This window comes from Diabrotica undecimpunctata, chromosome 3 (genome assembly GCF_040954645.1).
Source record: "Diabrotica undecimpunctata isolate CICGRU chromosome 3, icDiaUnde3, whole genome shotgun sequence".
Lineage (NCBI taxonomy): Eukaryota > Metazoa > Arthropoda > Insecta > Coleoptera > Chrysomelidae > Diabrotica > Diabrotica undecimpunctata.
This window is the reverse complement of record NC_092805.1, coordinates 101637974-101661609: the sequence shown is the minus strand read 5'-3', so window position 1 is coordinate 101661609 and position 23636 is coordinate 101637974. Positions and strand designations below refer to the sequence as shown.

Sequence of the window (23636 nt, the reverse complement as noted above, 5' to 3'; positions counted from 1 at the left end):
TGATAAATCCCTCTCGGAGGAAGAACTATCAATAGTCATTACTACAGAAGGAACAACGAAAATAACGAAAACAGCGCACTCAAAAAACAAGTAACGAAAGCAAGTTGGACGGAGAAACAATAAAAAGAAAATAAAATAAAAACAACAATGGAAGAAGACATTACCGAAAACCGAAGTAGCATACTTAATTGTAACAGTAACGAATATAAAAATAATGTTAACGTGATTAAGAATCATTATGTTATGTTAAAAAAAATAATGATTTTTTTTTAATGAGAACTTTTGATAATTTTGATTTTAATATTAATGTTGACTTTAATCTTCAGGATAAGGGTAAAGATAATAGAGTTATGAAGGTAGGCCAAAAAAACGATCAAACTGCAATAATAAATCAATGCATAATTCCTCATAATTGTAATGCCAGGAAAAATCAGAGCAATAACTTATTGTAAATACATATTGTAAATAATTTATTGATCAAATAAAAATCTACAAAATAGATATTTTAGCATTGCAAGAAATGAGATAGAATAACGAAGACATCTGGGACTACGGAAAATACCTAATATGTCACGGTAATTCATCAGCTGGACAAGGTAGGATGGGTTTCATAATAAGTGAAAGATACAAGCACGCGGTAAAAAGTTTTACCAACATTAACGAAAGGATAGCTATTCTGAAAATGAAAGCAACGTTCTTTGATATAAATCTCATAAACGTCATGCTCCTACAGAGGACAAAAAAGCAGAAGAAAAGAAAAATTTTTATGCCAGATTAGACCAAGAAGTGTGAAAGATAAAAAATTATAGCGTTAAAATAATTTTAGGAGATTTAAACGCAAAAATAGGAAGAAATGAATTATATCAGGGAACAATACGTATACGTAGCCTGCATTAAATAAGCAACGACAACGGGCAATTAATTATAGATTTCGCAGCAGACAAACAGACCCCAACAATTATAGAGGTATAAATCTACTGAACACCGCACTTAAGCTTACCACAAAAGTTCTAAACAACACAATCAATAAACTAATAACTTTATCAGATGAACAAGGATTCAGATCCAGAAGATCCTGCGTAGACGCCGTATTTGTAAAAAAAAAATCACAGCAAAGGCCATCGAGTATAATAAACCAACATATGTATATTTTATAGACCTGACAAAGGCTTTCGATCGCATCCAAGTCGAAGACGTCTTACACCTACTGTATAAAAGAAAAGATACCAATCAATATTATACAAACCATCGAAAACATATACTTCCATAATCGAAGAAAGGCAAAGATAAATGGAAAACTAACACAGTGTATACCAGTACAAAGCGGAGTCAAGCAGAGTGACTCGTTAAGCCCACTTCTCTCTAATATAATAATGGACGAAATAATACAAGCAGTACGTAAAGGTCATGGTTACAAAATGTGGAACAAAGAAATCTAAATATTATGTTATGCAGACGACGCCGCATTAATCGCCGAGACAGAAGACGAGCTCCAAAGATTAACACACATCTTTTCATCTAATGATGAAAAAGAGCAAGATATGAAATGAAAAAAGAAAACATAATTGAAGAATGTAATAAAGTAAATGAAAAACAGGTCAGAAATATCGAAGATGAGTAGAGGGTTTTAAAAGAAGCAGTTATAACAGCTGCAAAATAGGTAGTGGGGGAAACCAAACAACCTAACCAAAAAAGATGGTATGAGAGGCTAATGGAACAAAAAAATCAAGCTAGTATTAAAATGCTGATCAACAGTATAGAAGAAACCAAAGAGGAATATATTGCAAGTAAGGATAGAAGAACATGAACAGAAAAATGATATAAAACAATTCTATAAGAAAATAAATTTTGAGAAAAAACGTTTCCAAGCAAGAACAAAATTATCCAAAGACAAATGGTGAGCTAACAGCAGACGAAAAAGCAGTGCTAAATAGGTGGAGAGAATATTTCGAAGAACTGTTGAATAAACAAAATCAACGTTACGAAATAGAAGAGCTAAGATTAGTCGGAGAGGCTGATTCAGACCTACAGTGGGTGACCAAATTATTAAAGCCACCTAGTAAAATTAAATTTTTTTAACAAAAGAGTATATAATTGAGCTGTATAATATATTAATGCGTTTGTTTCCATTTGATTATCTTATAACACTTTATAAAAGTACATACAATAAATAGTCTGACAACAGTGCCAACACAGCGGGCGTGGCAATACGTGACTCAGATACTAGGGGGCAAACAAAAATGTGGTCGAAAAAAAATTACAACACCACGAGATGAAAGAAAAATTCGAGATATTGTCTTGGCAAACAGAAAACAACCTTGAAGGATTTTAACGAAAATGAGTCAGTCTGGCATCAATATTTAACCAATGACAGCTCGTCGGCGAATAAAGGATATGGGATTTTCAACCTGTCGCCCTGCAAAAAAGGTGCTACTCACACCGGCCATGAAGAAAAAAAGGCTTCAATTGGCTAAAAATCATAAAGATTGGACCATTGATGATTGGAATCAGGTAAATAACATTGCTTAACATTGTTTTTCTTTTATGTGGTTTACAGTTGATCAATTTGACCACGATTATAAAATAATATTAATATTCCAGGTTTGTTTTTCATACGAATTTACCGTACAGATCCTTATGGATAGAGCTGCATTTGTGAGAAGACCCGGGGAAAAATACAAAACGGATTGTATGGTAAGGACGGTAAAGCATTCCCTGAGCATCATGTTGTGGTCGATCATAAGCAGTCAAGAAACTGGTAGACTTAACATTGTCGAAGGAACAATGCGGCAGGACCAGTATTTGAGAGAACTTCAAACAAAAATGGTTCCCCAGGTCCAGGTGTGGTTCCGGAATAAGAGATTTACGTTTATGCATGACTTGGCGCATTCTCACAAGGCAAAAACTGTTACAAAATTACTCGCTGACAACCAGATAAAGGTGTTGGAGTGGCCTGGTAATTCGCCAGATCTGAATCCAATAGAAAATCTTTGGAAGCTCATGAAGAAAGAAATTTCTACTGAACTTATAACCACAAAGCGTCAATTGATCGAGCGTTTAATAGCAGTATGGCACAGGAGTGAAACAATTCAACAAAGTTGCCAGAAATACATAGGAAGTATGCCAAGAAGGTGCCAGGCGGTCATTGCTGCAAAGGGTGACAATACCAATTATTAAGCTCAAGGCATAATTTTAAGTGTTTTCTTGTAGGTACTTGTTTCTTTTTTATTATTTGTAAACTTTATAAGGTTCTAAATCACACTAAAACAGAATTAAGCACAAAAATATGTTTTATAGCTCAATTACATACCATTTATTAAACAAAAAGTAAAATTGTATGGGCTGGCTCTAATAATTTGATCACCCACTGTATATGAAACAACAGAAGAAGAAATAAAAAATGTAATAAAAAAATGAAAAAAACAAGGTCCCAGGATGCGATACAATAACCGTAGAAATGTTAAAATATGGAGGGCATAGATTACAGAGTGAAATATCGAAGTTAATACTAGATATATGGAATACAGAAATAATGCTGGAACAATGGAAAATAGCAGTGGTATGCCCTTTACATAAGGACGGAGATAAGTTCGACTGCAATAAATACCGGGGAATATCACTACTAAACGTTGGATACAAAATATTTAGCAAAATATTAGAAGGAAGGCTAAACAATATAATGGAACAAACAACAGGGGTTATCAAGGAGGATTCAGAAAAGGTAGGTCAACTATAAACCACATATTTATAAGGCAAACGCTGAAAAAATTCTACGAACGGAATACCGAACTTTTCGTATATTTTCGTATATTTCGTATAACAATTAGAAGGGAATTATATAACGCAATGCAAGAGTTAAATGTGCCAAAAAAACTAATCAGATTAGTAAAACTATGCCTAACCAACATCAAAGTAAAATTAAGAATCCAAAATCAACTGTCGGATGAAGATATAACACAAGGAGATGCGCTATAGAGAAGGTACAATATTTACAAAAATCAACCAAGTCATAGCTTACGCAGATGATATAGACATAATTAGCTGGACATTAAAATACCTAGAAAAGATTTATATATATTTTAAAGAAGCGGCACATACTATGGGTTTAGAAGTTAATGTCTCAAAGACAAAGTACATGAAAACAACTCGGGAAAAGTACAAATGAAAGGCACTCATATATCTTGAGCAAACATTTGAAAGAGAAGACCATTTCAAATATTTAGGATTAATAGTTACAGAGAGAAATAAAAACAGTGATCAGGAACAGCGAGAATTTCAGTTGGAAGCAAATGCGTCTGTAGCAGACAGAATATTATAGTCAAAATTAGTATATACAGTATAGCCCAAATAAACAGTACTGAACTTGTAATTATTTTATTGTTTTAAAAAATACATTATTGACAATTTATAACATGTTCTAAATGAGCTCCTCCTCTCTCAAGACAGACTTCATACCAATATTCCAGATTTCTCGTAATTTTATGGAATAAAGGTTGTCGCAAGTCCGCGAAGAAGGCTCTAACGGCATCCTTTAACTCATTGATGGTTTGTGGTGCCCGTTTAAAAACGGCAGTTTTAGCCATGCCCCAAATTCTGGCACAATATTCCACTCTACTGTGATAATCCCTGGTATGTAATTGTTGATAAACCTGAATCACATATGAAAATGCACCCAGCTCCTTCAGTATTCTTTGCAAGGAAGTTCGTTTTAAGCCAATCGTTCGTTTCGCTGTTCATGTCTGGCTGGCTTTCGGATTTTCCAAGATTCGCTCCAAAACACGTTCATGGTTATCGTTGTTGTTAACTGTCCTGGGACGCCCCGAGTTTCCTTTTCGTTGGCACAATACATTACCCGTATTTCTAAACTTTTCAACAACCTTCAAAATTACAGCATTACTTGGAGAACGTTTGTTAAATCGTTGTGTGAATTGATCACACACGTATTGCAGACTTGCACTATTACGTTAGCCGATTCTGTATGAGCGAAAATAATGCTCCACAAGAAACCTCCTCTGTACTTAACACCATTTTTAACAATTAGGCCTTAATAATTAATTGTTTAAGGATTACTTGACAGGTCTATACTATTTAATTTGAATATGACAGCGCGCACAAAGAGACATCTATGTTTCAGTTTCAGTACTGTTTATTTTGGGCAATACTGTAATAACTCAAAAATAAAAATATACACAACAGTTAAGAGACCCGTAGTAACGTATGCATCAGAAACATAGACTTTGACTAGTGAACAAGAGGAACAACTTCTTAGATGGGAAAGAAAAATGTTAAGGAAAATATTTGGACCTATACAGGAGAATGGGGAATGGTGTATAAGAATGAACCACGAAATAAATAGAATATTTAATAGACCGACTATTACAAAAGAAATACAAAGAAAACGACTGAGTTGGTTGGGACACATAGAAAGGATGGATGATAAGACAAATACAAAAAAATACTTAGAAAAGAATTAAACGGGAAGAGACCGAGAGGTAGGCTCACAAAGAGATGGATTGATCTTATTAACCAGGATTTAAAAGAACTAGCAATACGAGAATGAGAAAAACAAGCCAATGAAAGAAAAACATGATCAACTATAATCAAGGAAGCAAAATATACATTGTATAACTTTAATTACCAAATCATTCCGATAATAATAAAAGTGCAGTTTTTGTGTGGCATGCGAGACGTCCCGCGGGCTAAGCGCCAGTACCGTCCCTTTAATTGTCAACGATATTCCAGTATAATTTTACCGTTTTTTACAAAAATAAAAAAATTAACAAGGATCAACTTACCACTGTAACAGGAGGCTCAGCTAATTTTTCACTTGAGATATCCATCCAAGACATTTCCATCGCTCCCGGATCTCCTGGAGAACATGGAAGCAGCAAATCGTCTACGATGGTGTTGGGATCAAGCGGCGAAGGACCTCTGACCTTTTTGAAGTGAGTTGCAGTTTGGACTTTTCGGACGGGTTGCATGAGAGCGTCACGAACTACGATACTTATATCAGCTCCGGAATACCTGAAATATAACACTCTTTTAGTATATTCTTTTTTAGAACAAACTTTATTTTTATTTAAAAAATTTCCTTTATAAAACGTATATTAATAAAAACAAACCCTATCGGGCTACATCACAACGTTTTCGGAATAACTATTCCATCATCAGTGCTATTTGGATGTACATGTTTGAAGCCACTAAATATGTGGATAAAAACCCTTTAAATATTCGCGAGGAACCGCAAAGTGGGCCTGGTGGTTGATTTCAAAAGCATCCACTTCGGGAAAACCTTAAAATTGTCATTAATTTGTATACTTATTAGCGACCGGTTTATATTGTAATTAACCATGACTTCGACTTCAAAAAACTATTGCAGTGTTCCTCAATGTTCATCCTATTATAATTCACAAAAAAAATTCCATACAGTTTCCGCTGAACGAGAATATGAGAAAAGTTTGGCAATGCATTTTGCGAATTGGCTAACCTATAACCAAGTACATGACTGTGCAGTTTATATTTTACTGAGAACGATTACTTTAAAAGTAGGTGTTGATTAAAATATTATTTATATTTTAATATATTTATATTTAATTTACTTTATAGTAACACCTGAAACTAAATTGAAAAGACTAAAGAAAAATGCTGTTCCATCAGCTAAATTGCCCCAAAGGTCTCATGAAGTTATTAGTAGAAAACGTAAGGCGTAATTTACAAAATCACTCACCCTCAATTAAAGATCTCTGGCGACCTTGCAACCACAAAAATAATTGAGATAATGTAAATTGTATTTTCCGTGTTTCAGACATACTGTAAAAAAGCAAACATTTAATTTTATTTTTATTCAGGTTTGGAGTCAATTACCGTATGTATAAAGTCGAATCACAAACAAATAAACTTTGAAGAACGTACTCCAACTTTTACTTTGGCAAAACACACGTGTAAATTATTTATAATAAACGTTTTATAGCTTCGAGATCAAATGACATCTCTCTCTCTCTCTTGTCGTTTCCTCATTGCTGAGGATCGTGATTTCCTACAATGCGGGCTGTCAATTCTCTCCATCTCTTGCGATTTTGGGCTGCTCTCATAGACTCGGAAAACGTCTCTCCAGTGGCTTTCTGTACTTGATCTGACCATCGGATAGGTGAGCGGCCTCTGCCTCTACGTCCTTCTACGTTTCCGCACACAATTAGTCTTTCTAAGTTGTCATTGTCTCTTCTCGCAATGTGGCCAAAAAACTTTAAAACATTTGCAAGACACTGAGAGGAGAGTCTGGTCTGAATGTTTAGCTCTTCGAGAATCGACTGATTGGATCTGTGCTCCGTCCACGAGACGCGTAGCATTCGTCTCCAGCACCACATTTCGAATGCGTCAATCCTTTTCCTATCCTCTGATTTTATTGTCCATGTTTCGGCACCGTAACTGAAGATTGAAAAAATGAGTGTCCGTACCAGTCTCATTTTGAGTTTTTTGGATAAAGAGCGGTCCTTCCATATTTTTGACAGTCGACTCATCGCGTTCTTGGCCATCCCTATTCTTCTGCGAATTTCCGTATGGGAGGAGGCTGCATTGCTTAAGGAAGATCCTAGATACGTGAACTCGTCTACTTTCTCGAATTGATTTAGGGCGCCTGTTGTTTGGAGGATATTCGCGTGGTCCACAATCATGATTTTTGTTTTCTGATTATTAATCTTGAGCCCACACTTGTTGCTTTCAGTTTCTACTCTCTTTATCAGTCTCGACATCTCCTCTTCAGATGTTGCTATCAGTGTTGTATCGTCTGCGAATCTTAAGTTTGAGATTTTTTTCCTGCAATGGAAATGCCGCCTCTCCATCCATCGAGTGCGTTCCTCATTATGTATTCTCCATATAATGGTGTCAAATGACATGATTTGTTTTCCCGAAGTGATCGTCCATCTTTAAAATCTTAAGCGCCCCCTGTCGGAATTGGCTATCGCGAATAGTTTGATTAAATTTGAATTACATCTTTGATATTTAAAAACTATGATGTTTAAGTTATAAAAGGAACTAATCACATGGCAACGTAGGACTCTACGGGGGTTGCTATCAGATGCTATGCCAGATGATCTCGACAACAGGGTTCTTCACCATGTATTTGGTTTTATCCATATTCATTCTTAATCTCATCTAACACATCATTGTTAATGATTTCCATAAGAATTTGTAAATCTTCTATATTTTCTGCCATGATTGCGGTATCGTCTGCAAATCTTATGTTATTAATGATGCTCCCTCTAATCCTTACACTTTCAGTTCTTTCCCATAGTGCCTCCTGAAATATTAGTTGAGAGTACACATTAAATAATTGTAGCGACAGCACACATCCCTGCCTGGCTCCTCTTTGAATTTCTACTTGGTTTGTCTCACTATCTTCCACCCTTATGACTGCTGTTTGATTGTAGTATAGATTTTTGATTAAATTAATATTCTTGGGATTTAGGTGTATGTGTTTTAATGCATGTATAAGTTTACCATGTTGAACTCTGTCAAACGCTTTTTGAAAATCTATAATATAAATACGTTTTTATTATATTGCCTACATTTTTGTAATAGTACCGTCATTGCGCATAATGCCTCTCTTGTTCCCATTCCACCTCTAATTCCAAATTGTGTGTTGTCTAATTGTTCTTCACATTTTTATATATACGCTGTTGAATAACTTCGAGTAGTATTTTTAAAGTGTGACTCGTGAGGCTAATTAATCGGTATTCATCGCATTAATTAATTGGGATTATTTTTCTTGGGTAAGGGTAAAAAGATAGATTTGAACCATTCATCAAGAATTTGACTGTCGTGGTATATTTTAGTAGACACTCAATATTCTCGTCATTTAGGATTTTTAATATTTCTACTGGAATTTCATCAGGACCTGGCTTTTTGGGTTTTTAATTGCCTGTTTCACCTCTCATATTAGAATTTGTATATTTTCATTAGTTGGAAATGTTTAATTTATTTCTTCCCTATTATCTGTAAATAAGTCCTTGATGTATTTCTCCCAAGTTTGTTGTTTTTCTTCTTCTGATAATTGGAGATATCCATTGGAGTTTCTTATAACTTGTGGTATTCTCTTCCGTGTATTGCTCGTAACTTATTTTAGTTCCTTATGTAGGTTATGTGTGTCGTGTTTTATATTACATTCCTCTATTTCTTTGCAATATTCATCCATCCAGCGTTCTTTAGCTTCTTTGATCTGTGTTTTTGTTAGTTTCTTGATTTGCTTGTATTTTTCTTTATTTGTGTTTCTGTTTTGTCGTTTTTCCTCTATGCGCTTTATAATATCTGGTGTCATCCAGTCTTTTTGGCAATTGGTTCTTTTAGACCCACAAAGGTTTCGCCAGCGTTAAGTAACATCATTTTGTTCGTTTTCTCATCTTTCTTACATACATTTTTTTATTTGATTAATCCAGATTCTTCCTTTGTCTAGACTGTCTTTTTCCAAACAGGCTGAGTGCACCTCAACACTCTTGGTTATTGAACACTCAACAAGTGAAGAAATTGGGCATACCCTACCTTCTTTAATGTCAACGGTCGTGTCACCAACAAATACTCGTTAAGATGCGTGTACTACTTACTCTTATATCTCTATGGTATTGAAAACAAAACATGCCAGATTAGACCAAGAAGTGTCAAAGATAAACAATTATAGCGTTAAAATAATTTTAGGAGATTTAAACGCAAAAATAGGAAGAGATGAATTATATCAGGGAACAATAGGTATACGTAGCCTGCATGAAATAAGTAACAACAATGGACAAAGAATTATAGATTTCGCAGCAGACAAACAGACCCCAACAATTATGGAGGTATAAATCTACTGAACACCGCACTTAAGTTTACCACAAAAGTTCTAAACAACAAAATCAATAAACTAACAACTTTATCAGGTGAACAAGGATTTAGATCCGGAAGATCCTGCATAGACGCCGTATTTGTACTAAGACAAATCACAGAAAAGGCCATCGAGTACAATAAACCAGCATATCTATGTTTTATAGACCTGACAAAGGCTTTCGATCGCATCCAAGTCGAAGACGTCTTACACCTACTATATAAAAGAAAAGGTACCAATCAATATTCAACCATCGAAAACATATACTTCCATAATCAAAGCAAAGATAAATGGAAAACTAACACAGTATATAAGAGTACAAAGCGGAGTCAGACAGGGTGAGTCGTTAAGCCCACTTCTCTTTAATATAATAATGGACGAAATAATACGAGCAGGACGTAAAGGTGATGGTTACAAAATGGAGAAAAAACAAATCCTAATATTATGTTATGCAGACGACGCCGCATTAATCGCCGAGACAGACGACGAGCTCCAAAGATTAACACACACCTTCAATACAACAGCCTTCAAATACAATATGATAATATCAACAGAAAAAAACCAATGTATGACAACATCTAAATACCCACTACGATGTAAAATCGAAATTGATGGGAAAATAATTAAGCAGTAAGCAAGGTTTAGATATCTGGGAATAAATATAACTAGTTACGGATATGTTGAAGAAGAAAGTACGAGAACAAAGCTTAAAAGCAAGTAAAGCAGCGGGATCTCTTAATGACATAATCTGGAAGAACAAACACCTAAGAAAAGGCACAAAAACAAGAATTTATAAAGCAGCAATTAGACCTATATTAACATACACGGCGGAGACAAGACCTGAGACATCTAAAACGAGACGACTACTAGAAACAACAGAGATGAAAATACTCCGACGAATATCAGAGAAAAGTCTGTTGAATAGGGAGAGAAGCGAAAACATAAGAATAGCATGCAATATAGAAGACATAAAAGGATGAGTGACAAAACGGAAACAGGAGTGAAACGAACACATTAGTAGAATGGCAGAGGATAGGATAGTACGAATAGCAAGAGATAAGTCACCAAATGGACGAAGAAGTATTGGCAGACCAAGATAAAGATGGTGCGATAATTTAAACAATTTAAGAGACTAATATTGAAGAAGAAATAGGCTTTAAAGCCTGCATATAAGAAGGAAGAAGAACAAGAAGCTGTGAAGTATACTCGTTAAGATGCGTGTACTACTTAGTTATATATATATATATATATATATATATATATATATATATATATATATATATATATATATATATATATATATATATATAATAGTATTGAAAACAAAACAGTTTACTTATTGTTTTAATTGTACAAATGATTTTAAACTTTTTTGAATGTTAAAAAAGACATACCCTTCGGTTTTAGATGCCAACTCCTTAATATCTTCATCTGTTAACTCCGTGTGAGTATTTCCTAAATGCAATTTAAACATAACAGCTCTGGCAGGTTCTTCTGGTAGAGGGATGTAAATTCTCTTCTCAAATCTTCTTCGAATGGCAGAATCCAATACCCAAGGAATATTCGTAGCACCGAGGACAAGGATACCTTCAGTATCGTGGCCCACGCCTAAAAAACGAGAAATTTGTAAGAATATGATGATCATATTAAAAATAACAATAATATAATTTTTAATAACGATAGTATAATAAAGTACCCAAAAAATATGGAACAAATTCATAATTTTCCAAAAAATTTTCAGGAAAATAGCAATAAATATAACAGTTCACAGTTTCACAGTAATTTAAGTCCTCAATTTGCCACATAAAATCCAAACGCCTCGTGCAGAGTAATTACAGTATTGTAGAGTACTTCTGTGTAATAAGTATTCTTATCATGATATTTTATCACTTATTTCTGTGATCACAAATACATCGAGAACTATTGCGCTTTCATGATTTCAAAATTTAAATGAGAGAATATCAGTGGTCTTTCCTACCATTCAGACAGAAAATTTCCAAGAAACTGGCATTTTCTATTTTGCTTTCTATGTAGATTCCGCATTCATGCAAACAGAAGAGAACGGACATTGGACGATATTTGAATCACTCATAAATAAGTTGCAATATATTCGGTGGATTCATGTAACCTTTTCTATCCTCACAGTTAAGGAAGTTAACTATATTTCTTTTGTTATATCTATATAAGTATGTATCTCTTATTCCGTCCGTTTTTAAACATATAATATCTTAGTCCTGCTATTATTCATCTTGTTCCGGCATGTTTCTTAAGATCGTTATTTTATCTCACTCATGCCTTTCTATTTCTTTCTTGTATTCTCTTGGTGACCAATATATTATCTTCTTATTCCATATTTCATTCTTTTGTCGAATTTAGAGACCCCCATTTAAGTTTTGATACTTTCTCTGTAACATCGTTTACTAGTATTATTATATTAAACTATCTTATATTAAAATAAACATTAAGTCGATAGTGAAGTTCAAGGTATGTGCCAAGTAAATGCCCTCAATTAGTGGATCAATTTGGGCATATTCTTTATAACTTTTATACTTGATTGTGCGTCACCAGAGAGAAATATATATATATATATATATATATATATATATATATATATATATATATATATATATATATATATATATATATATATATACATATATATGAGAGAGAGAGAAAGAAGAGAAGGAGACAGAGAAAGACAGAAAACAGGAAAGAAAGAGCACAGACAAGCGTTTGAAATTGCGTAAACTATATTTCTAGTCATCATTCTGTATATATAAAGTACTCCAAAAAACAGTATACAATGATGGTTGATAAATAATATATTATGATAATATATAAAACAGCAGTTGCTGAAACTGGAAAATGATAATTATTGGAGATAATGTTAAAAATATAGGTAGGCACAAATTATTTGAACAGCTCCAAAATCCCAACAATCGAAATAATGTAAAGTATCTCAACGTTTAAGAACTTCACGGTTTATTGAAAAAAAAACCACTCATACCACTAACCTACAAAATTAATATAATGTGTACACATTTTCATTTATTTACTAGTTACTAGCGAATTATGCGCAAAGTGTACAATTAACAAACTGCTGTTACCAAAACTACTGTTAACTACAATGAATTTGTTACATACTTCAACTAGACACTGTATAATACATTACCTTGCATCTGAACCAAAAACTCGGTTTTGATTCTCCTGGCTGACTCTGATTCGTTGTCGGAACGGGATGAGCATAAAGAATCGATTTCATCAATGAATATAATACTAGGTTTGTGGGCTCTGGCCAATTCGAAAAGATTCTTGACTAACTTTTCTGACTCTCCCAACCATTTCGAAACGAGATCGGACGAAGAAACAGAAAAGAATGTTGAATTGTTTGCTTCTGTAGCTACAGCTTTGGCTAAGTACGATTTACCAGTACCGGGAGGCTATAAAAACACACATATTGTAAGCAATGCATTTGTTAAATTTAATATTCTACCAAATATGTTAAACATTATTATTTTTATATACGGCATACGGAACATTATTTATTATTTTATATAAGTGGGCCCATTCGTAAAATAAAGTTCACATGAATTTTAAAAATAGATAGCTTTATTTTATTCTTAGTGTTATGCATAATTTTAAAAATTAAACTATTTTTCTACATAATCGCCGTTTCGTCTGCAAACAATTTTGCAGACGACGCTTCAACTTTTCTATCCCCATGTTATAGAATTCTATCGCCAATCCATTAAGGAATTAAGTTACCTCTTCCTTGACTTCATCATTGGTACTGAAACGTAAGACACCTAAGTGTTCCTTTAATTTTGAGAATAAGTGATACTTAATCACTTGGTGCTAGGTCCAGACTGAAGGGGGGGGGGGATCACAACCCTCTCAAAGCCAAAATCTCTTAGCAGTTGTTCAGTTTGATGTAAGACACGAGGTGGAGCGTTGTCATGGAGAAGTCTCACACCACTGGCCATGACTTGTGGCGTGGGAAATCTTAGGAATACGCAAAGCAAGGTCGTTAATGGTATAGTTCGCTATTCCCAGTCTGAACTGTCTAGTGAATTTAGTAATTTTTTTTTGGAAGTTAGTTACTTTTTGACAGACTAGAAGTGGCTGGAAATTACTATACAACCAAACACACGTACTCATAGCCAACGTTATTAGTAAACAAACTAAATAGTAAATCAAATAGAACTTTACGAATTACCGACAATCAATGTTTATTTATTTGCACCATATAATAAATAGTTATGTTAAATTATAACAACTGAAATATATTTTTTTAATATTTTTATATAATATTATTAAATATTTATTTATAATAATTCTTCTTTTTTCAATGAAAGAAGTCTGTAATAAAAGTTTATTTAAGCTGTAATACTGTGAGCTAGGAACTTTTGTGTTGTAGGTTTCCAGCTATGAATCTGTCAAAATATGCCCGAGTTGAGCGAATGGATCTTAAACCTCTGATATGTATGCATTATTTGTTCAACTTTTTAGGCAATTTCGTCTGAAACTGCAAGTCTTCCGCTCCAATCTTTATCGTGAATTTCCGTTCTGCCTTCACTGACCACACTCACTTCTCTACACCATTTGCGAACATTTTGAACATATATGTACTTTTCTCCATAAACCTCGATTAATTGAGGATGAATATCACTAGATGAAATCCGTTTTGCATTTTAAAAACCTGTCACAGCACGAATTTCGTATCTGGCGGTAATAGCGATCGGAAACTCCATCTTCGAAGGCTGCTAGGCCGGCAGTAAGCAATGCACCGAGGCATTACTGCTGGGTGAGAGAGAAAGAGTTGATGCGTAAGGCAGTGTTGTCCGATTTCTCCCAGTACATCGCATTCTTTCTCAGAGGCATAAGGAACCTTTTTTTACGAATGACCCTCGTATTTTAAGTAACTGTATAACGAAGTTGGTTGTATCCAATGATGTAAGATTGTGATACCTAGGCAGAATCAATTAAACATACATTAACTTATATCTGATAATATAATCATGTTACTAGAGTGTTTCGCAAATATATATTTGAGCATCTAAAATGTCTAACAAATTCATTTGAGTTATGGGTTGATTTACATTGACTGGGATCAAACCAAATTGGGACAACTAATCCTGAATGGACAACTTGTAGAAAGGGTGAAAAAGTGGCTTAACCTCGGAATAACTAACAGTGCAGTAGACATAGCAATATCTACTGAAAATTTTAACAATAGATTTGTATAAATATTAGAAAACTTATTTTTGCAAATCGACTACTTAAACTGAGCGACATTTAAATTATCCATACTTAGAAAAAAACGATTGCAGCTATCAAGATTTCCCATGAAATCAAACTGATCATTATAAACCATAATGATACATGGTCTCCATTAACAAAAAACGAATATATCATGACTATTATTAAATGTAATAATTCCAAAACCATTATTATTAATAGAAAGCAAAAAATTCTACCTCTTGGTTGATATAAGGTAAGTGTACCAATTTCTGACATCCCAATAATACCTAAAATATTTTTTCTAAAAATATGGGAAAATAAGAAAATGTCATATGTCCAATACGCCATATTTTTCATTATCGTGATGTTGAATGAAAGGAGATTTTGTTGTCTTGGCTTTCTGAATATATTAAGAACAGTGATTTTGATTTTCGTCGTTAACGAGTGAAAATTAGATATTATAAGTAAGTCAATGAATGTCAATTAAAATATACAATTAGTTAAATAGAAGTAAATAGTTTTAGAGCATAATTTTCATAAATGCAAGGGTAGAATTGGGGTGTCAGCTATAGGTACCTACAAAAAGTTATACACCTATTAGCTGACAGTGGTGTCAGCTATTGGGGATATGTATTTATATTTAAAAGAGTACATTTATTAATTTAATTTAATATATCTTTAATGATTAACTGTTTTCTATTGTCAGTTTTTTAATTCAGGTTCTTGCTCTAATAACTGATATCTTGTCAGGTACTGGTTCCAAAACGTCAGATATTGGATCCAATGAAATATATATTTTAAGAAAATGTTGGAAAGTTAACTAGACTTCTTTTTAGATTCAAAATGGCTACTGTAAGTAGAAATAAAACTTCTACTTATTCCCAAGAAACTCTACGTGCTGCCTTACAAAAAATCGATAGGGACATGCCACTCTCTAGAGTTAGTAAACAATTTGCGATAGCTAGGACCACCCTGCCATATAAAAAAAAAACAGGAAAATACCCTAGAGAATGTAGAAAATATCCACCAACAAATTTGACATCTTTTAAAGAAGAGTCTCTAGTACAATGGCTTTTCCATATTGCTGATAGAGGTTTCCCAGCAACTAAGCTGCAACTTATCGATACCGTCGAGATGATTTGCAAACACGATAAAAGGTCAATTAATTTTGTCAATGTGCAACCGGGAAAAAGTGGTATTTATCTTTTCTTAAACGACATCCACAACTTAGTAACCAAATCTCACACAATTTGACTTATGGGCGTACAGCTGTTACCGAGGGCAAAATCAGAAATTGGTTTAAAGAGGTAAAACTTACGGGAGGAGGTAAGGAGGTAAGGTCTACCTTGAAGAAAATAATTTTATGTCAATTCTGGAAGATCCGACAACAATTTTTAACGCTGATGAATCGGCGTTCTGTTTATCACCAAATAGTACTAAAGTTTTAGTAAAAAAAGGAGCAAATACTGTTTACAATTTTACCGCAAACATTGATAGAGAATGTACGACAGCATTTATTAAATGCAAATGCAGCTGTAATGATTGCTCCTACGATGGTGATGTATCAATATGAAAGATTCCTCAACATGTCACCAACAAAATGCTATTAGATTGGGCAATAGGAAAAAGTAAAAGTGAATGGGGCTACTTTCTATGAATATGTAGCCAATATGTTTATGCCTTGGTTAAAGGAAAATGCAATCAGTCTGCCAATAATTTTCTTAGTTGATGGCCAACTTTGCCACTTAGTAATTTTTGCTAGGAAAGTGGAATTAAATTAGTGGCTCTCTGTCCCAACTCCACTCATATGTGTCAACCCATGGATGTCGACGTTTTCCGGGCATTAAAAAGTTCTTGGAAAGATGCTGTTCAACGGTGGAGATTAACCAATAATGGCTGTAAGATAGGATAGCAAGTGGACTTCACCCATTTGACCCAAATGCTATCAATTATGATAATTATTTTAAAAGAGTTCAATCCAATGCAAACGAACGGGAGCATTTAGAATTTCCGAGTTTTTGAAAAATTCCGATTATGTTTAGTTTTTAATAATATTTCACAACTAATTAAACAATTTTTGCATTAATAAAATGTGATAATTGTTGGGTACATCCAAGTTACTCAGTGTCAGATACTGGTGCTTCTGAACCATTATTAAATATCTTCCATATTATAAATCGAAGTAATAATAAAAAAATTACTAAAGTTTATATTTTACATACCGATTAAAGACAATAATGACTATTTACTTCAAACATGTTGATGTACAGAATGTAAATAGCAAGATTCTATATTTTTTTCCTTAGGTACTGGTTCCACTACCTTATATGTATTTTTATTAATATCAAAAAGTTTTTTGGAATATAAACAACCCTAAAATACTCTCAATAAGCAATTATTTACTATATTTCTATTAACAAAATACCAAAACATTCACTTCTAACTTTGGGTATTACTAGTATTTGATGAATTATGTGAACTTATTTATTTTAAAAGATATTTGACTATAATTTTTCTAAGATCACACTTTTTGAACGTTCTATTTGTTTTACAGTTGACATGTATTATAAATTTGATTAAAATTTAAAAATATTGCGTGGATCATTAATTGGCTTAAAAATATCTATCACAGTAGGTTAATCTTTAGTATATCAAATAAAATAATAGTATTGACCTTGGACGACACATTGAATTATCTACTTAAGTCATAAAAAATAAAATGTGGGAATTTTGAACCATAATTCACTTTTAACTCTTACATACAATATATGCTAAAATAAGACAAATTTTAGCTAAAATAAGACATGTTTTTAAATGTAATTTTATGATTTCAAAATTAATAAACCAATATTTAAACATAATCTTTTTGTTTATTTAACGGCATTGTTTTTATAAGTTACATATTGGAATAAATATACAACTTTTCATAAATTTTATTATCACTCTCATAAAAACTCAAAAAAGAAAAAGCTATTAAACTGTCGTATTAAAAAAAAATGGGGCTGCTTTTAGACCACTAGAAATGAAGAACCAAAATCCAAAATTACATATATTAGGCTTATTAATACATAATGCAATAAAAAATTAGAATAATAAAAGATAATAATCTAACTACCTAATGCAGGGGTCGACAAGTAATTTTATGTGGGGTCCGGATACTAGAAGAAAATTTGAACAAGGTCCAGAAAAAAAATAAATGATAACATTTAATGACAAGATGTTTATTATTTTGGTACATTCTTAATGATAAAACAAAAGACCTTAAATTAATGCAAAAAATTGCACCGACGGTCTTGAGCTAGTTGTTTGTGGTCTGGTTCTCGAGTCAAACAACAAATTCTAAGTGTATCTTCGAGGTGGGCGTCCGTTAATCGGGAGCGATATTTGTTTTTCAAAAAATACATTTTTGAGAAAGACGTTTCACACATATACGTTGAGCCAAACATAATGGCCAAGGAAAAGACAGTTAAGATTTTAACTGTCTTTTCCTTGTTATTTCGATATACTCTGTACGAGTACTAGAAACCAATTCGCTAAGAATTTTGCTTAGTTGAAGAGATATGTTGTGGAATGCAATTTTTAGATTCCCCATGTCTCTCTTAACACCTTTATCAACGTCTGTTTTTGCCTTGCAATTCTTAGAAGGCACAGATTAAAGCGGAATTCTTGAATTTGGTTTCGAAAATTAGTCTACGATTTTATTATCAGATGTCGCTACATTGCGTCTATACGAAGCCATGTTATAGTTGCTTCCTAAGACAGAGAAGAATTATTTCACGTTCAGAGCGCTTGCGAAAGCCGTTCTGATGATGCCTATTGGGCTGAAATACGTATAAACGGATGCGCAAGCTCCCTATACGTGAAATAAAATCTTAACTGTCTTTTCCTTGTTATTTCGATATACTCTGTACGAGTACTAGAAACCAATTCGCTAAGAATTTTGCTTAGTTGAAGAGATATGTTGTGGAATGCAATTTTTAGATTCCCCATGTCTCTCTTAACACCTTTATCAACGTCTGTTTTTGCCTTGCAATTCTTAGAAGGCACAGATTAAAGCGGAATTCTTGAATTTGGTTTCGAAAATTAGTCTACGATTTTATTATCAGATGTCGCTACATTGCGTCTATACGAAGCCATGTTATAGTTGCTTCCTAAGACAGAGAAGAATTATTTCACGTTCAGAGCGCTTGCGAAAGCCGTTCTGATGATGCCTATTGGGCTGAAATACGTATAAACGGATGCGCAAGCTCCCTATACGTGAAATAAAATCTTAACTGTCTTTTCCTTGTTATTTCGATATACTCTGTACGAGTACTAGAAACCAATTCGCTAAGAATTTTGCTTAGTTGAAGAGATATGTTGTGGAATGCAATTTTTAGATTCCCCATGTCTCTCTTAACACCTTTATCAACGTCTGTTTTTGCCTTGCAATTCTTAGAAGGCACAGATTAAAGCGGAATTCTTGAATTTGGTTTCGAAAATTAGTCTACGATTTTATTATCAGATGTCGCTACATTGCGTCTATACGAAGCCATGTTATAGTTGCTTCCTAAGACAGAGAAGAATTATTTCACGTTCAGAGCGCTTGCGAAAGCCGTTCTGATGATGCCTATTGGGCTGAAATACGTATAAACGGATGCGCAAGCTCCCTATACGTGAAATAAAATCTTAACTGCCTTTTCCTTGTTATTTCGATATACTCTGTACGAGTACTAGAAACCAATTCGCTAAGAATTTTGCTTAGTTGAAGAGATATGTTGTGGAATGCAATTTTTAGATTCCCCATGTCTCTCTTAACACCTTTATCAACGTCTGTTTTTGCCTTGCAATTCTTAGAAGGCACAGATTAAAGCGGAATTCTTGAATTTGGTTTCGAAAATTAGTCTACGATTTTATAATGGCCAAATTGATTACAAGTTGTCTGCAATTTTCATATTTTGCTGGCACATGTTTGGCCCAAAATTCTTCGGCGGATACCGATTTATAAACGTGCAAGGACAAATCTTCTTGTAATTCAATAATCTCCATTTGAAGTAATGCTTTTTACAGATTAAACAGCTTAGCAGCCACATCTGTCCATTCTGCGCTGCATCAACTTTAAATGGTGATTTTGGAAATGAAAATAATTTGCTTACCTGTGCAAAGTCTTGGAATCTTGAAGCAAATTTGTTCCTAAAATCGCCCAGAAATTTTACGAACACTGCAATATCTTCTTCGGAGTACTCCTTATTTTTATTATATTCAAGAATAGTTAGAAAATGAATGAATTCTTGTTGTGCAATATCTTTTTCAAAGATATCAGCTTACGACGAAAAGCAGACACGCTTTATATCAGATCACATACTAATTTTCCATTTTCTTGTAACTTTGTGTTAAGCGCATTCAAATATTTTAATATATCTTTTAGAAAAGCCACAACCAGCATGTTGCGCCTGTTTGTTATATACTCAAAATGTGCCCTGGCTTCCTGCATATCTATATTTTGTAAGAAGGAGATCACATGTTTTTTTATTAGCCAGAACTGTTAAGGAGATCACATGTTTTTTTATTAGCCAGAACTGTTCAATAACTTGACCTTTACTTAACCAACGAGCATTATTGTGTTGTAGTAAGTCAGAATGAATCACATTCAGAAACTCCTTGAAATGTCGGTGCTGAAGAGCAGAATGAGATTCCATAAAATTAATTAACTTCACAAAACTTTCCATGATTTCATTAAGTCTATAAAAGTTTTCCACAAAGGACTGCCTGGTGTATTATGCACTGATATGTTATTAAATTTGAATTTTTATCTTTTTCTTTGCCAATAATTGCTGGGGTCCCATCAGTAGAAAGCGAAATAATTTTATTATAACTGTTAGATTTAGAAATTAATTCATCAATAACCTTGAACAAATCTTCTCCTCGAGTGTTACCTTTCAGCGGCAATATTGCTAGCAACTCTTCCCTAAAAATCTGATACTCCATATCAAGAAATCTTACAAAAACAGACATTTGTTCATCATCAACAATGTCACATGATTCGTCAAGTGCTATGGCGTAGCAAGGCGTCTTTGCAAAAGATTAAGAAGAGAGTTTTTAATATTCGCAGCTAAAATTTCCGTTCTTCGTGTATTACTTCGCGTCTTTATTAAGTATCCAGCACACACGCAACGCTGCCTCTGTGGATTTTTCTGCTCGTGCAGCGAATTAGGATTTTTGTGCTTTTTTTCGTAAGAATTAAGATATACCCGAAGTTTTTCTTTACGCGCCTTACTGCCAAGAGGAAAGTTTTTGTGGAACTGTGATGAGTTGTTTCGTAGTGTCTCTTCAAATTTTCACTTTTAACTAAGGCGACAGTTTTATTGCATATAAGGCACACCGGAACCGCTTGCGGCCAGCAGACAGTGTAAAACAATATTGTTCAGTCCATTCTGCCAAAAACTTCCTATTTTCACTGTCCACTTTTCTCCTTTTCGGATCCATATTAACGTAGGTTTTACAAAAAGATGTTTTATAAAAGGAACGAAAACGCAAGTAATCACAAAACAAATTACCGGTAGTGCGTACGTGTATCTCACTGACCAACTAGTAAGCGACTGTCAGTCAGTGGGCAGCAGCGTTGCCTGGCCCATAAATTTTATTTCCCCAAATTGTGTTTTAAAAGTTGCCAGATTTTGAACAGAATTCCTCAGATTTATATATTTCAGTTATTGTAAACATACAATATTATTATAAAACAATATTTCATCACTTTATACATAATTGTTGTTATGTTTATTTACCATTTCACTTCCTATTTAAAAATTAATAGCCATTTTATTTTGAACTTGATCGACTCAGCAAGCGATATTCCGCAGTTCGGTCTGCAGTTCAACCTTTCGCGGTCTGGATTAGAACCGCGGTCCGCCTGTTGCCGACCGTTGATCTAATGCATACATATCAGTCTTGATGTTTTAAAAGTCACTTGTAATGAATATTAATACTACCACAACATAGTATTAGGTGTAACATTTAGTTTAGTCGGAATATCAAAATCACATTTAGACAGGTGGTTTTGTTGAAAAAGGTCGATTTCATAGCCACAAACTGAAACTTGTTGTAATCGATAGATTATAATGCGAATATGCTATGTTCAAAAGTCTACCAAAAAAATTGTCCATTGCAACTTATTTAGTTATAACAAATTTTTAAACAAACTATAAAAATTGCTTTTTCGCTTGAAAACCACTTTTTTTAATAATTTGGTTTACTTTAACATGAAAGACATTCTTGTGATTTTTCGTAAATTACTTATTTTAAACATAAACTGCACAAACTAAAACAATTAAAAATGGCGAAAAAGGCATGTTTAAGCGGTATTCGAGGCAATTTTTCAATAGGTTGGATATCGAATACAAAAAAACAAAACCTATGAGATGAAAGCTTAAGGTAAGTACTTTTAAAATATGCAATTCCATATTGATTTTATATTGGAAAGGTCAGTTTAAAATATCCATAAACAGATTAATATACAATTGTGTTTCGAGATATATAGATTGACGAATGTCTGAACTTGAACATTTGAAACACATTGATTATTTCTTACCCACAAGCTGAATATTATTTTAATCAAAAAAATATGCTGCTACAACATTATAGTAAAAAGTTTACCCAAAGTTTACCACGGGAACCTAATTATTTATAACAATGTTTCAATAAATAAAAAATTTCTTTTTTATTTGAAACCAATTTATTCTTTCATCTATAATAAGCAGGTTCCCATGGAAAACGTTGGGTAAACTTTTTACTGTAATATTGTAGTATCATACCCTTTCGATTAAAGAAAGATTCAGATTGTGGGTAAGAAATAAACAATGTTTTTCGAATGTTAAAATTCAGATGTTTGTCAAGTCTATGTATCCCGAAACACAACAGTATATCAATTTGTTTATGATATTTTAAACTGACTTTTCCAATATAAAATGAATATCGAATAACACATTTTTAAACTACTTTTTTTGTTTTTTTTTTATATTTAATGTCCAACCTCTTGAAAAATGGCATCAAAGACAAGCATTTTACAAAAAATTTCAAGAATAAATTTTTGTGTTAAAATAATTTAAATTATTAAAAAAAAAGTGATTCCAAACAGAAAAAAGCAACTTTTTATAATTTGTTTAGAAATTATTATAAATAAATAGATTGCCATTGTAAGTTTTTAAAAGGATAAAGACAATGAACAAAAATATCGAAAAGAAGAAAAATATACATTCTAGAAATAACATAAAAGTATAAAAAGTATATACTTAATATACACAACAACAAATGCACAAAAAATCTCACATACATATTCATCAATTTGCTTATCATTAAATTTGTAAAAATGTTGAAAGTAAAAGTTTATTTTATAACAAATGAACTTTGACATCAACTGTCAATACCATCACTATATTATCTGTGGTACTAATAATTGTATTATTGTATGTTATTTGTTATGATATTTTAAAATGATTTACAGTCATTTCAGTTTGAAGCATATGTAAATAGGAAAAATTTTATAAAATAGAACATCCTAGCTAGC

The 23636-nt window shown here is 33.1% G+C and overlaps 1 protein-coding gene across 1 annotated transcript in view; it reads right to left on the bottom strand.

The window, feature by feature from the left end:
- Nucleotides 1-23636, bottom strand: part of Vps4 (vacuolar protein sorting 4) — a 30422-nt gene that overhangs the window by 3422 nt on the left and 3364 nt on the right. Inside the window, exons 4-6 of the mRNA XM_072526423.1 lie at nt 13026-13293; nt 11248-11461; nt 5796-6024 (exon numbers count right to left, since the gene is read on the bottom strand). Coding sequence (XP_072382524.1) covers nt 5796-6024; nt 11248-11461; nt 13026-13293 — 711 coding nt within the window. The remainder of the gene's footprint in view (nt 1-5795; nt 6025-11247; nt 11462-13025; nt 13294-23636) is intronic.